This window comes from Cyprinodon variegatus, unplaced genomic scaffold, assembly GCF_000732505.1.
Source record: "Cyprinodon variegatus isolate N-32 unplaced genomic scaffold, C_variegatus-1.0 Scaffold34, whole genome shotgun sequence".
Taxonomy (NCBI): Eukaryota; Metazoa; Chordata; class Actinopteri; order Cyprinodontiformes; family Cyprinodontidae; genus Cyprinodon; species Cyprinodon variegatus.
Genome location: NW_015150487.1, coordinates 937,837 through 954,079, shown reverse-complemented (window position 1 = coordinate 954,079; position 16,243 = coordinate 937,837). Strand labels below are relative to the sequence as shown.

The 16,243-nt window shown below is 36.0% G+C and overlaps 1 protein-coding gene across 6 annotated transcripts in view; it reads right to left on the bottom strand.

The window, feature by feature from the left end:
* Positions 1 to 734: 734 nt before the first annotated feature.
* The window catches only part of arhgap9 (Rho GTPase activating protein 9), a 67,843-nt gene continuing 52,334 nt past the window's right edge, over positions 735 to 16,243 (bottom strand). For 5 of the 6 annotated variants that reach the window (XM_015402338.1, XM_015402302.1, XM_015402322.1 and 2 more), the window contains 5 exons: positions 15,478 to 15,555; positions 15,056 to 15,109; positions 14,143 to 14,277; positions 9,124 to 9,229; positions 736 to 2,982 (listed from right to left, as the gene is read on the bottom strand). In XM_015402338.1, the coding sequence (XP_015257824.1) occupies positions 2,796 to 2,982; positions 9,124 to 9,229; positions 14,143 to 14,277; positions 15,056 to 15,109; positions 15,478 to 15,555 (560 nt within the window). In that variant the 3' untranslated portion in view covers positions 736 to 2,795. Of the gene's footprint in view, positions 2,983 to 9,123; positions 9,230 to 14,142; positions 14,278 to 15,055; positions 15,110 to 15,477; positions 15,556 to 16,243 lie in introns of all 6 variants that reach the window. The other variant, XM_015402330.1, reaches the window with a different exon arrangement.

The window sequence follows — 16,243 nt, the reverse complement described above, 5'->3', positions numbered from 1 at the left end:
ATGATTTCATGCTTCTGAGATATATTTGATATTCATGTAAGCCAAGAACTATGTAATCAATTTGTTATTTCACAAAAATATTAAAATGGTCTCAGAAAAAAGGAGAGAAATCCTGAAAGCACCAATAACATCAATTGCTTTTTTTTTTAGATTTGAACCAGGCTGACATTTACATGTAGCTGTGGTCTCAGCCCAGTCAGTTTCCCATCATAGTTAACTATGAACCATCAGAGATCACCAGGGAGTTCTTACCTACATTGTTTTTTTTTCTTCTTTTTTTGTGGCTCTGTCTATTTGCATGATGATTCAACATTGTTGCCTAATTTTCTCTTGTAAACCTGTGTGTGGTATCTCTTGATATTTGTTATGCTGAGTTTTAAGTTAATGACAAGTTGAAGATAACAAACCGTGGGATCAGACACATTTAATTCATACCTTACCAGTTTTTAGTCAGCTAGAAATGATAGAAAAGTTACAATTGTGTTATTGACTGCGCTTTTTTGTCAGGTGGAACCATTACTTTTGTAGTAGTGATAGACTGATTCATACATCTTTAAGTTTCATTTCTCAGAAAAATCTGTGAACTGACAGTTTGTCTATACTTTATTTGCTGGAATGAGTCTTACAAAACAAACACAAAAAAGTTAGAGCAACATTAAAATTAAAACAAGGAGAAATAACATTAGAAAAAGAAAGTTTGCTTTATACCAAAACTATAATCTACATATTATTCTTAAAAGCAACCAAAGCAGCAAGCAGTATTCCTTTTAATTTATAGAGTAATGTATTATGTTTTGTAGAAACATTGGGTGAAAAAGCCTAAAACACATATGCAAAACTTTCACAGCATCTAATGTACTGTGTTCCCATAGTTTTCTAAATATTCAACAGCAATTGACCACCTACAGATGCATAAATGGAATCAAATACCGTAAGTGTCCAAACTGCTTAACTTGATTTTATAAATCCAGATTCAGATCTTGTGTGGTTTTAAAGACATTTATTTTAGACGGAGCATCATTACAATCCACTTTTATTCACTCATAGGGACCAAATAAAGTGCTGATTAAAAGCAGTGCTCAGAGTCATTTTAGTGGGCTGTTAGTAATGTCACTCTAAATAAAAAAAAATAAAAACATGACAAAACTTATTTTGCAGCAATTTAATAACACAGATGCTTTATTAACAGAAACAAAAAAAACTATCTGGAAATTTGAAAAAAATGTACATCAGAAATTCTTCATAAAATGTTAGATGCATCATCGCTTTTGGGCTGGCATATTTCTCAAGGAAATTAATCTCTGACATAATGCAAAAAAAGCCTCTGGTGCAACGCTGTCAAAAATTATGAATAAAAGAAACCTCTGATTGAAGGGTGGGCATACAAACTCTGATATAAACTGTAACCACATCATGTGGATTAGAAAAACAGGAGTGGCTTTTCTTGTTTTAGATGAAACTATTTGAGCAATCAAGTTTAAGGACATCCTTGGGAGTTGCTAGGAGTGAATCTAAGACGAGTCCTCATCAGTCAGACGCAGTTTTACCCACTTTCAATCAACTTGCACGACTTCAAATAACACAAATGAAGAAACACTTTTAATAAAAACTTAACCCCCTCCCTCCCCCGCAGTGCCTCCTTTCTACTCCTTTTTTGTCCTCTGCCAAACCCACAGTCAATATAAAATTACCCAAGCCACAGAGCGAGAGGGTTTGAGGGGGAAAATCCACATTTTTAAAACATATGCATTTCCAGTTCCCCTTTTGTTCTGTTATTAAAAGCAGCATTCGCACCAATCACAGGGGACAATTCTGCCTGCTCAGTCTCTGAGGCCCACATACCTCCACACGCCTCTATCTCCGCACGCAAATCTGCCAGTCGCAACAAAGAAAAACAACCTTAGAGGGGCATCCCAAGCAAATCTCACACAGCAGATCATATTTGATCATGCTTTTATTGGAAGAAACAAAAAACTCTTTACCTCATAATTAGTTTGTATTCTGCTAGTTCAGAAAGGTCAGGTTACACAATCTATATAAAAGGGTTCTAGGTGATAAAGACAGAAATTTAACTATTTACATTTAACTTAATATGAGGAGTTTGTACTAATAAAATAGATTTATATTTGTACAAGAGAAGTGATAATTAGTCACTAAAAACCTAAAGAGGAACATTTGCGGCACATTCATCCATTCACTAAAAATTACTCTTTAATCTTTAGAAACACTTTTTAAAATGACACCAAATGATCCATCTAAGCAATACACAGATTAATCTTTGCACTTTTTTCAGCAGTAAATCCAGGCTAATGCTGGGGTGGGGTCCTGTCTGTCCACTCTGCAAGACATGCTGGTGCTTTTCACAGTGAGATGGTTCTGGTAAGTTCTGTTTCAGAGCAACCTTAAGAAATGTCCGATGCTTGATGATTTTTCAGTTTTATGGCTTTTTTTATTCGCCCTGATCAAGTCTGAAACATCAACTAGAAGTGACTAGGAGGCGTCTGATCCAGCACTGTGCTGCCCTGGGGCAGGGCTCCACATCTGCGCTCAAAGGCACAAGCATTGCAGCTAAAATTGGCTTGTTTCACTATTATTGTTTTAACATGGCTTTTTATGGAGGCCAGATGTCATGATTAGCAGCTTTCTGTCTTGGTTCTTTTTACCCCGCAATTATCTTTTGATGTGAAATCCATTTTACAGCATATGGGTCTACAGGCTATTGCTGCAATGCTTCTGCTTCAGTCTGAATTGGGGGGCAGTGTACTGAGCTGCTGCCATCTCCTGGTTTGAGAAGATCAAGAGAGGCCTCTTGTTCCGAAGATGTGATCGAACTCGCTCAGGATTAGCTCCACCGCCTGGTTCTGGTAAACCATGTTCACAGCCATGTTGCCGTTATCATGCTCTGGGCGCATCAGGGTTGGCCCGAACACAATGCCGATGTTCTGGGTGGTCATTCTGTTGACGTCTGAATGTTCCAGCACTCTGCAGAAAATATAAGAGGGAAACATAAAGCATAAATAAGACAATATAAACCTGGAATTGGGTTGAGATAGTTCTAAAGCAAGGATCTAGGGTTGTTCCACAATGTGAAGTGACAGGACATTTCAACTGAAAGGGATTTTTTTTATTGAACGGTTAAACAACTAATCAAATAGTCAAGAAAACAGAAACAAATCGAAGACTGAAGAACTTTATTTAAATAAAAATGCAGCAGCTTATTTAGACACAAGTTGTTACTCTTTTTTATCATTAGGATATTATAATAAAAACACCACTGGTATTTCAAAAAGGCATATCGTCACCTAAAGGATGACGCAGCTATCTGATATCAAGTCTTTAAATGATTTTTTTAATCTCAGATTTTCTGCAGTAGACAGTTGTTTAAGTCCAGTAGTGATTTTTTTTAATACCTTCATAGCTCAGTTTACAACTGGCTTGATTAACAACATTATTCAGTTGTACTTTTTTACTCATTATTAAAGGAATACTCACTACGGTATTACATTAATTATATTTTCATTTTATATATCTTTCCATTTATATATTTCCTATATCCAGAGGTGTTAAGTAACAAAGAACAAATACTTTGTTTCCTTACTTAAGTAGACATTTTGGCTGTCTATACTTTACTTTTATTCCTTACATTTATTTTCAGTTATTTCTACTTTCTACTCATTACATTTAAAAAAAAAAAACTAATTTGTTGATTGTTTTTGTTTTTTTCATTTAAGCTAATTTCATTATGGCCTATTGGTATTAAAAAAAAATAAAAGCCATCAACATACTTTGGTCGGAGCTGGACCAACTTGATGTTCACCGCTTACCAAAATAAATAATTTTTTAAGATGATGTAAAGTTACATTTGACACTGTTACCATTAAGGTATAAAACTAAAAAAATTAAATCTAACACAATTATCATCCAGATCATCATCATCATCGTAGAGAAATGATTCTTTAATAGGCTAGTGCATTAAAGCATCTCCCCTTAACATTACTTTTATACTTTAAATAGTTTTGTAAATGGTACTTTAACACTTTTACTTGGTAAAAAATCTAAAGTTGATTCTCTATCTTCCACATGTGTTTTTAAACAGTGGGATTTCTACTGTAGAAATGTAGTACCGGTAATGTTTTTTTTACTTCTAGGTATGCAATAAACATTAATAGTTTTGACACATCTGCATATATCTAACCCACCACTTACTTGGTTATTACTAGAAATGAAACTTTATGTTAAATGGGAGTCACCAATATCCACAGATGCAGTACTGCAGCCTATTACTCAATAATTACTTACCAATTACTTATGATTCCCAGACTTCCGGCTTGTTTAACTGTTAATGAATTCATCTTTCCTTGCATACATACTTATGAGTTATCAACCTTTCTCAATTACTTCTTACTAATATTTAATTTATCAAATATTTATTTATTGCTTATTTACTTTGTATATCTCTTCCTATGAATTGCCAAATTCCTAAAATAATAAATAAATAACAGAAAAAGAACCTTAAAGAAAGAAACTTGAAAGATCCTCCAAAAGAACTATTGAACACCATTAATACGAAAGCCCAGATGAGGCAAAACCTGAATAATTTAAGTAATGTTTAGAATATTTGTTAAGGTAATATATATTTTTTTTCTAATCCAATATAGGGAATACCGCACCTATGTGACCTAATTGTAACTAAACCTATGTTTGAAGAGAATTTTTTGTAAAAAGTTCTTAATTTCCTGTTTGTCTACACAATGCAGAGCCTAAAGCAGTAAGGTCTCTGCTCTGGCAGACTTGGACTGGAGTCCTGCTTGTGTTCACAGATTTTGGATGTCTTTGCTCGAACATACATGTTATGAAGAGCTAATGACGCTCTAAAACATGCCACCATGTCCTGCAGAGACCTTTCAATGACCTACTAGTAAGAGCAGGTTTGTCGAAGCAGGTACATCTCTGAAGTCTGCAGAACAACAGAAGTTTCAGACTGGACTTGAAGACACTGTCACTGTAACACCCACTGGTGATAAAAAAAAAAAATTATATCAAACAAGGGAAAACCCTGTTAGAAATCCCAAAAGGGCTTTTAGTGTTGGTGTTGTATCCTCAAATAGTTTCCATTCTGTCTTTTCCATGATTTTGGAGAAAATTCCAATTAACTTTAATGCTGCTCCTTTGCAATGGCAAATAGAAAATGCTGTGGAATAATTTGTAACCTCCTGACAGAATACCCAGCTAGGACAACTGAGCATTATTTACAACAACTTGGAAGTAGTATAATTCATGGATGTTTTGAACTTTTTAATTAGATGCTGATATTGAATCAAAAAATGGCTTCAGCTGAGTGTTATTGCAAGGCCTGTGCACACTTACAAAGATTGGCTTTGAAGCTTTTACATATCTGTCATTTCTTCCCCTATAAGATTTGTTGTTTTCCTTTTAAAATTCTCAAGATAAACGTCACCTGTTATGTAGTGTAGAGACTTTTGATAGCCACTGGAAATACCCAAGAAACATTTGATATAAAAACATGGACAATTAGAATAAATATGACAGAATTTACAGTATATAAAACTTGCTTAATATAAGATATTGGAATAGACTGTGACTAATGTTTCACTCGAAATACATTTTATTTCCGTTTTTTAAAATTAAGTTAAGTCGCTGGTTAACCTCAAAGATGTCACAGATAAAGAATGCAAATCATAATAAAATATATAAATTACTACAAAAATGTTTAATGGAGTTCATCAATTTGAATACAGTTCAATTTTTTTTTTCTGCTAATGTCTTTTAAAATCATCATATCTATTAGCATTTAGCTGCTCTTCAGCTTCAGAAGGTGGTTGCTTTCTGTTTGAATGTCAGAAAAGCAGAACATAAAGAGATGTATTCCTGCAATAAGACCCTGACTCACTAAACATGAGGTAAATTATTTAAAATTCCTAGTTTGCTGGGTTACTGATGGATGACCAGACTGATAAAAATAACTCCGAAGAATTACTTTAAAAATATATTATAAGTATTTGCAAGCAAATGATTTAAGTAAAATTGAATCCTGAAATATCAAGTAACACTTACGTGCCAGTATCAAGTGAATTTTACTTTCCATAAGACATAATATTTGTGAAGATATTAGATAACATTTACTTAATTACATCTAAGTTGTAAGTTAGATTTATTTAATTTAAGTAAAGTGTACTTGTTTTTCAAAGTCACAAACAGCATTTTACTGAACATTTAAAGTTGACACAGACAAACAAGCATTCACGCACGCACTCACACCTAAGGAGAATTCAGAGAAGCCAATTAACCTAACATTCATGCTTTTGGACTGTGGGAGGAATCCAGAGTACCCGGAGAGAACCCATGCATGCACAGGGAGAACATGCAAACTCCATGCAGAAAGAACCCAGGCCGGGAATCGAAGCCGGAACCTTCTTGCTGAACGTGGCAGTGCTACCCACTGCATCAACTGAGCAGCCCTCTCATTGAAATCATACTTTTCAAATATGCAATAAAAAATGTACAACTCTCTGAAGCTGACAGTTTCAACATTTGATATAGAAATATACTCATATGTAAGATCAAGAATATTTAACTTTTAACAAACATGCTTAAAACAACTTCTGGGCAAGGGTCAGAACAGAAACAGCCACTTAAACTTTGAGCAGTGGTGTAAGGATTATATACGCTTCTATTTAAATGAAAAAACGCATGTACAAATATAGCATTAATAGTAAAAGTGTATTATGTTGTATTGCTTTAGAATTTATACCGAAAAAAAACATAAAGTTAGTATGACTTGTAAACAACAAATACACAGTATTTCATATACACCACATCCATCACAGATATGGTAATATAGTCACTTCTCAAATATGCGATAAAAATCTTACAAACCTACACAATGAAAGAGTGTAATTTCAACATTTAAACCAGTCGTCCAGACTAGTGGACTTTTAGGAATACAATTACATTAAATAAACAAAATCCACACAATTAACAACATATTAACAGCTTAAACTGTCTAACCGTACTGAATGAAGAATAAAATCTCTACTAGATATTTGAATAAAAGTATCTGTCAGGAAACCTTACACTAAGATTTACTGGAACCCACTGCTAATTCTCGGCCTTTGATGCCACATTTTCCTAACCTAAGATGACAAACTCATTAATGCATTTAGGAAAGCAACTTCAAATTCAGGGTGTTTACTTTTGGGGACAGTTTAAATCCATCCAACTCCAGGAAATGTTTTTGGAAGACTTCAAAAGTTCACGGCATATATGAGTCCCATGAGCAACGAGCAGGTTTTTGCAGTACTTTTGCACCCTGCCAAATGTGTGTGTGATCCGTCTGGACTCAGAGCAGAATCGGTCCTGCTGTGAGCTATAGTGTGCATGCACCGTGCATGCATGCCAAAGCGTTACATTATTAGAGTAAAGTTTATGAAGTATTTTTAGGTGTATGTACATAATGCTATAAAACAATTAAATAGTGTAAGGGAGTCTAAGTAAAACTTTCTCTTTCCCCAAAATTTATGTATTACATTAAAAAAAGGTTTAATTTTACTATTAAAATTCTAGTTTTTTCTGAAGCTTAAAAATGCAGAGTAGAAATTATGACAAATGCTCCAATAGATTTTACTGCACCAAAAAGGAGAAGTCGAAGAAACCTTTTTGTTGCTGAAACTACTTCAGTCACATCCAGTCTGTCTGTAACAGTGACACACATAAAAAAAAAAAAAAAAAAGCAATGAATCCTAAAATTCTGGACATTCCAGAGCACTGACAGGACCAGACTTACAACTGGACTTTCCTTGTTTTGCTGATCCCTGACATTTCCAAGAGGGCCACCATGAAGCCGACATTTGTGGCCTTGAGTCAAATGTCTAAGCTGCTTTTGAATGAAGTGCTATAAAACTGGAATTTCATTTCCGTCCCCTGAGCTTAAAGAACAGATTTAGTAAGCATCAGCTCCAGTATCGTTAGCAGTTTATGTCCAAAACCCTGCAACTTTAACAACATCCCAAGCAGCTATTGATTTGCATAAGTTCTTGCTGATCAAACATTACTTAAATAACAAAGTGCTCAAAGTATTACCAATATACAAGAACTAATAGATTTTGCACATTAGGTGCTTTTTCCAATCACCTATGTTGGTGTATTTGACTGTTAGAACTTAACAGAGGACCCAGGAACGGGTTAAAGCCACAGCATGAGGCATTCTTCTAAAAATGCTGTTCCCACCAAGCCACAGAAGAAGCCAGCAATTGCTCAAAACTTCCACATTAAAAAGAGACGAGGAAAAAAAAGGGGAGAGAGCATAGGGAAGAGGAAGAAAAAAAGACGTGAGCGAGGAAAAGAGTGAAGAGAGAGTAAAGAGAGCGAGGTTCCAGTGGTGGCGGCGGTGGTGTTGGTATGCCTTCCAGCAGACGAACCACAAGGCTCCCATGGGACCTTCGAGGCAAAAATGAGAGAGAAGAAGGGAGGAGAATGAGGGAGAAAAAGAAGACAAGGAGGGAAGGGAGGAAGTATGGAAAGAGAGGAGGAGAAGAAAAAGGAGATAGAGGAGTTTGGGGGGGATCGAGTGGAGAGATAATAAATTAAAACCACAGAGGAATGACATGAGAGGGAAAATGGGGGAAAGACACCGAGCTGACAAATTCATGGGGTCCACCACACCCTGGCACAAACATAAGCCTCAGAACACGAACACTCTCCCCTGGAGTGGAAGAAAAAAAAGCCATAGGCGGTAAAAAACACACATTTTATGTACTGTAAAAGGAACTGGCTCGCAGAACATCGTACACCATTCATCTCCTGCCAGGCTTTTCATCTTCACAGTAACCCAAACTTAACAACAGTGTGATCCTGGTACACTTCAGGCACTGTGGCCAAAAGAATGGCTGACAGGGAATTATTGGGGACATGCGGAAAACTACTCCCTCTTGTGGACAGATTCAATAAGAAAAAAGCCATGAAGAAATCATTTCAGTCAGCTGTCAGGTCGTTTAGTGAAATTCACTCAAAAATTCAAAGAATCTGAAGCGAATGAAACCCAGGCAAGCACATAAACGCATGAGCCTAGAAGAACTGAATGTCAATTTAAATCAATCCTCTCACCGTCTGAGATGTCGACACATGAACTTCAGGGTGTCGTGGTTTGGAGGGGGCATGTTAAGCACTAGACACTTCAGCCGGTCCACTTTGTCCATGTGGTCTGTCATCTCTGCAACGTAGGCCAAGAGACAAGTCAGATTAACAGAAGTATCATCATTTATGCAGCAATATCTGCTTTTTAACAGGAATCTAAAACCTGATTTACATATTTACTGATAACTCGGCACGAACTCGCTGTTTCATCTGATATGAAGAACAGATTAATTGGATATCAACACAGCGGTGTGACAGGCATATAACAAGGGTGCTGACTTTCAACCGAACAGATGAAAATCATCAATTATGAATACCCATTTTAACCTCATTATTTTTTGTAGGATGTTATATATTACAAAAATAAAATAACTTATCTGCTTCAATACAGGAAGCTGAAAGGCTGACTGACATGCAGCCAGATCACTGGCAGGCATGCTAAATGATACATAAAAAACTAGGAATTGTTTTACCACAGTCCTGTAACACAAAGGTTTTTTGTGACACACAAGTTTTAGTCACTTGATCCTGTTTCCAATGCTGCAGAGAGTAAGAACTGCATTAGAATATGTTGCCCCCAAATCCTCCAGGAAAAAAAATCGGACCCATGGATTCTTTACCAATTTGTCGGACAACGGCAGTTCTTTAGCATGTCCAAACATTTCAAACTTTCAAATGAACCAAAACACTGCAGAAGAAGTTTAGGTGAAAATTACTGATGCTGCTATAAAATCTCAGATTATAGATTCTTGTCAATGGATGCTTGTTTGATACAAAATGTAATTTGTTCAAACTACAATTTTCTCATTAAATTCCTAAATAATAAGACTTTGCACTTTGCTATCAGACTAAAGGTTACTGTCATGCTCCTCTCCAGTGTAACCAGCTTCCAGTTTTTCTTCATGAAGCAGAAACCCCATCTATTTTTGACACCCGGCTTAAAAACCTACTTCTATATAAATCTCATACCTAAAGTGATATACATTATGAGCTCACCCTATCCTTCATTAGTGCTTTATTTGAAGTTATTCCTACCATTCACTTTGTGTACGGTGGGAATAACTGCAAATGCATATTTTGTCAATTTCTCTCTTCTCACGTCTGAGTTGGCCTCTAGATGCTGATTCTCGCTCTGCCAGAGGTTTATCCACATTGAAAAGGAATGCTTCCTCTTTACTTAAAAAAAAAATCCTGCACAACATAGTGGCGGCAGAGACAATATTTTTCTTTTTTAGATATATAATGTTTTAAGTGGTATTTTCACTCTTAGACCAATGCACAAACAATGCTGATGGACTAATTAGATTAGAGATCTGCTAGAAAAGGAAATTCTTCTTTCTGAAAGCTGATGAGGACCAGAAAGCAAGTTCCAAGTTTCCAATAAATCTCTGCTATCGAGCTGCTAAGGCACAGCAGACTTCTCAGGTATTCAGAGATAGACATTCTGTTGGTATCAGTCGTTTAAAAAAAATAAACCCGACATCACAGATTTGTTTTCTTCTCACAGCCTTTATGTTAGAAAAAATCCTCCAGAAGACCTGAACATCGTACAAGTTTACAAAAGTAAATTAGATACATTTAGTCTGGCTTCTTCTTGTACTTGCATATTAATCTGTGGCATATTTTTCTTTCTTTTTTATTGTTACCCAGTTTTATTTTTTCATTTGGTTCTATTAACTTAAGTTTTGTCTTAAGGTTTTTATTGTGTTTGTGTCAATTATTCATTTACTTTTTGGATCCCATTCTTTTTCTTCTATACCTTCAGTGTTTTGGTCAAGTCAAATTTGATCTGAGTTTTGAACCTCTTTTCATAGTGATCATGTTTTCTATTTCAACTATAAGGTATTTCTCGGGTTGATGGTTAATCTTCCATCCTTATTTCTGCAAATCTATTTGTGTTACATTTGACTTAAATTTTTTTTTTTCTGTTATCATAAATGATTTAAAACAGTTACAAACTATGTTATATCTGAATTTGGCCAAGTTGAACTGAATTATGTTACAATACAATTATTATTTTGAAAGGGTGGTAAACGAAAAAGATTAACGTGTATTTTCCTTTTTGAATTTATGGTTTGTCTTTTTTAAATATTGATGTTCTTCTGTAAGATGGAGTCAACTAAGGTTTAGAAGAAACCTTAGTTGACTTTGATATCTTTGATATCAACTATAGAAAGTTTAGAAATTATTAAAAGAAACACTATATTTGCAAAAGCTGATGAGCACAAAGCCCTCACTCTAAAGACCAGCATTGCTAATTTTTTCAGAACAAATAATAATAATTTGGAATTCATGCAGAAGCGCTGTTTTGATGCCATTCAAAAATGTTTATATAATACTTGAGAATCCCCTTGAATTTCTCCATAAATTATATTAAACGTATAGTGGAGGATTTTCTTTTTCCAGGTGGATCATCAAAATAAGTGTTCCTCCTAATTGTCAATCATTCTGGTGATATGTTTATGTAAGGCCGTCTTACGTGCTCGTACCCATTTTCACTTACTGGTGGTGAGTCTGACATAGTAGAAAAATTGCAAATCTTCTTTTGTAAAGTAAGCTTGTATGAGCGATGCAAACAGCAACTTTTAAACAGAGCGTGCACGAGGCTGGTGCATGCATTTAATAGACGTTCCCTCACTGGAGCGGGTACAGGGTTGTGCATATGCATTTTGTTTTAAAGTGGATAGGGCGGGTATTTTCAAAAATAGCGAAAATTATCCACTATACCTTTAACTTTTGAGGATTTTGTAAACAAACTCATACAACTAGTTAATGAAAAAAAAATTACATGATTTCATAGTCGGTAAAAGTCAGAAAAGTCCAGTATAAAACCTTTTGGAGTCATAATTAACTTGGGTAGCTTTTAGCTTCTCCAGGAGTCCAGCTACCATTAAATACATCATTGCACACCAAGGCTGCAAAGACGGAAGCTGTTGTTTTAAAAGACAATCACTGTCCTTTTGCAATGAAAAATAAAGTGGATCTGGTCAGAATCTATTAGGGGAAAAAAGGATTTTTCTTTGAACTTGGTTTGTGGATGAATAAGAGTAAAATAGAACAGGGCAGTTCAAAAGAATGGAAATAATTTTCAATAAACCAAACTATATCTCTGATATCAATAAAACCAGTTCTGATTGTATCTATGTCATTAATATAAGCACTGCATTCTCAAAAGAGTTGTTGATTATGAGTCCTGGGGGCCAAAACATGAATGGAAAATATTCATCAGCCACAAAATTCAAAGGTGACAAAGCGAGAAAAACATCAGATTGAACTCTGTCCTGGTTTTGACTCATTAGGATCAAACATACAGCGTGCATTCATTATGAAACAAGCTGAGAATAAATACAGAGATTAAATCAAAATATATCCTGCGAAGGTGGTCTGGTGGTCGAAATGTTTCCGAAGATGATTTTAGAAATCAACCAACACAGACTTAAAACACTAAGAGCAAAAACTAACCCATGTCATGCATAAAAACGCTGAGGTTTGAAAATGTTTCAGGTTAATATTAAAGCAAATTCTTTGGTGAATACATTTATTTCTCAATCACCTCTGCAGATAGTAGGAAAATAAAGATGTTGCAAAAGTATTTAAAACCCAATGAGCTCTTTTTAATTTGAAAATACAATGAATTTCAATGCACCCTATGTGCAGCTACGAAACTGACGAGTACTGAGTAGCAAATCATTGTAAAGGGAACAGAAATTAACGCATGGTTTTTATATTTTTCTGAAAATCTACATATTAGGGCACATATTTTCATTTTCACTCTGATATACTCAAATAAAATCCAATGAAAAAGTATCAGTTGTGTGTTATTTAATCTTTTTTTGAAATCTTTAGAACATTTCTAGGGAACATAAAGCTAGCAGACTAATGGACACAACAGCCTGTTTAGGATATAGTTGTGAAAAACCTTGGAACATCTCACAGAGCATCTTCTAATCTATCATTTGAAAATGCAAAGAGCATGATACAATTGGAATCCTATTGAGACATGGTTGTTCCCCTGAAATAACAGGAAAGGCAAGGTTGGCTTTGATCTGAAAAGCTCAATGCTGAGCCTCAATTTCAGAGCTCAATGCTGCATCTGAAGGAGCTGTTGAGATCCAAATCTCAGTTGGGATAATCTGCTGACATGAAAGTCACAACTTCTTTATGGAAGAGAAGGACAAAAAAACATTTTGCCAAAAGAAAACCGTGACAAATCTTAAGCAAGCTGGAAGATACAGTAGTGTTCAGACGAAACCAAAACTGAGTTTTAGGCCTGAATGTGATTAAATGTGAATTAAAAGAAAAAAACTAAATCTAGGGCACAGGTGTCAAACTGGTTCCAGAAAGGGCTGTGTGGCTGCAGGTTTTCTTTCTAACCAAACAACAGCACACCAGGCTCCAGGCATCTCATCAAGTCATCATGTTCAGATTGGACTCAATTGATGAGATGACTGGAGTCTGGTGTGCTATTGCTTGGTTGGAAAGAAAACCTGCAGCCACACGGCCCTTTCTGGAACCAGTTTGACACCCCTGCTCTAGGGGAAACAGCATCATGCTGTGAGGATATGAATCCCGAATGAATCAGCGCATATTCATAGGTTTACCCAAAACATGCAGATTTTAGTTTAGTTAATAGTGGTTCTACATCGACCCAGTGGGGCTTGATATAAATGTACACTCCCATTCTCATGGCATCATTTATAAAAAAGGATTGAAATCCAAACTATGCATTCTGTTCCCACCATGTCTCAATGATGTTCTTCATTGTGCTGGTCTACCACATAAAATCTCAATAAAATACTTTTAGATTTCTGGTTGTAACATGAGAAAAAGAAATGTCAGGGGGTGCAAGCACTGTGCTTAAAATTTCTTTTTGATGGAGTGATTAAAGATTGTTGTAACTTTGCAGCACCCTCCTTAGTGTTCATTTAGACTAAACAAACTGCTGGCTTTAATATAAGCCATAAGAAAGGGCTGAAGGTGGTCACTCACTGACTGTCTCCACGATGTCGGTGAAGAAGCCATAGGGAACGAGCGGCTCTGGAAGCTCGCGGAAAAAAAGTTTCAAAGCCCCCGTGACGACATGGATGTCCTCCCACTCGCTCTCGTCCAAATTCAGCTTCTCCTCTAAGACAAGAAAGATGATGAGGATGAGAAAAAGAAAAAAAAAAATCAGACAAGCGGAGTCAGAGGAAGTAACTTTAAGAGGAAAAAAGAAAAAGAAAGACTTCAGTTGGCTCATTTGATGTGAGAAGCGAGCAAATTGACTCCAGGGCTGAGGCGTAACATGAAGGCTGCTAGCTGCAGGACGGAGATAGGGTAAGAAAAGTGAGAAAAACACACACACACATCCAAAAAACACCTACGCTTACACACACACACTCACTTCAGATAGCAAAGAACACAGCTTTTTTTTTTTTCAACTCTGACTAATGTTTCTCAAATTGGACCAAAAGAGCCAAATGATTTGAGGAACAGCAACCTCTTCACTTCAACAATAAGAAGCATCAGTCAGAAGTACTGCTGTAAGGTTTAAGCATGTTAAAAAAAAACAGACAATTCTCTTCTTTGTCCACTTGGTGGCACCCACGGACTGCGTGGTAACTCTGAACAACCTGCTGCATGTTATTACATCAGAAATCTTGAAGCACAGAGGCCTAAAGGGACACACACATCAAGCAAAGAGTATCACAACAACGACAAAAGAAAGAGAAAAAAATGCTATTCTGCTCCCATCTGCACGGCAGCTCAGCTCTGCTATAGTCAGCTCTCTGGGTGGGCATTGTGGGGACTTTTTCCCCCCACTGAGGCATTCAGGTTTGCAGCACATGATACACAAAACACACAGTAGGCTGAGTGAGAAGTAAAAGCGGGCCGGCTTTATGCTTCCTCTGCTTGAGTCTACCTTGTACCAGGTCCGCTGGGAACATGAAACGGCCATCTGTGGTCAGCGCTCGTTCTGCAAAAACCAACAGGTACTCAGATGGATTTCTGCTACGTCCGGTTCATTAACACTAAGGGCCCGCAGTGTAGGTCAGGCAGTCACAGATTTCATTAAGGTTAACACTCACTTTTATATTTATATGATCAACAACCAAGGAAAAAAAAACAAAAACCTTTAGAATCTATACTTATCACAAGTTCTTTCCACATTAAGTTTATTTAGTTATCACATAGAGAATCCTGATTTTATGGTCTTATAAATATATTTCTAAGGTTGATGAAAAAGAGGAATAAAAATGAACAATTTAACTTGGTTTCATTATCATGTACAGATTTATCAGGACTTTACACATGTTATTCTCCCCTCCACCTCTTGATCCTCACCGTGGTCCACCAGAAAGCGAAGTTTCTGAATCACAGCAAGATTCCCTGAGACTCTGTAGATGCCATCAGTGTCCAGTCCTGCAACACACCACCGACAGCAGATTAGCCAGGTAGATCTCCAAAAGAAAAAGGTTCAAGTGTTTACAACCTTCTGAATGTACAGGGCTACGGTTCTACCTGATCATCCTGAAAGATGCAGAAGCCATCACTGATGTGAATCAATGCACTTACTAAATACATTGTCTTAAGGTTTAAGTGACAAAATGGAACTAAGAAAAGTTTCAGCATATCAAGCAAAATGAAACAAATGACATGCTGCATGATGCCATAAAATCTTCTAATTTATTTGAGCTTCTTCCTCATTTCACCACTCATTTGAAAAAGGCCTGACAAAGTTATAAGATTCTTTGTGGAAATAAGTAGCCTTTATAAGGAATGTGAGTTCAGAATCCCAAAACCAAACTGAACCACTTTAAATACTCCCTTATAACCACCTCCATTAAAATATTAAATCAAAATTTTAAATAGATGTGTAAGGGAGAAATAGGAAGTGTGCAATAACTTGGTGTTCTGCTTGTTCTTTCAGTATTGCATGTTATTTTTTATTTATTTATTTTTTATTCTAATGAGTCTGTATGTGTGTGTTTTTAGCAGTTATTTGTTTTTATGTGTATTTACAACTATGCTCTGCACACTTTGGTCCATGACAAATTTTGGGTGGGCAATAAAGTATATTCTATTCTATTCTACTCATCTAGCCATATAT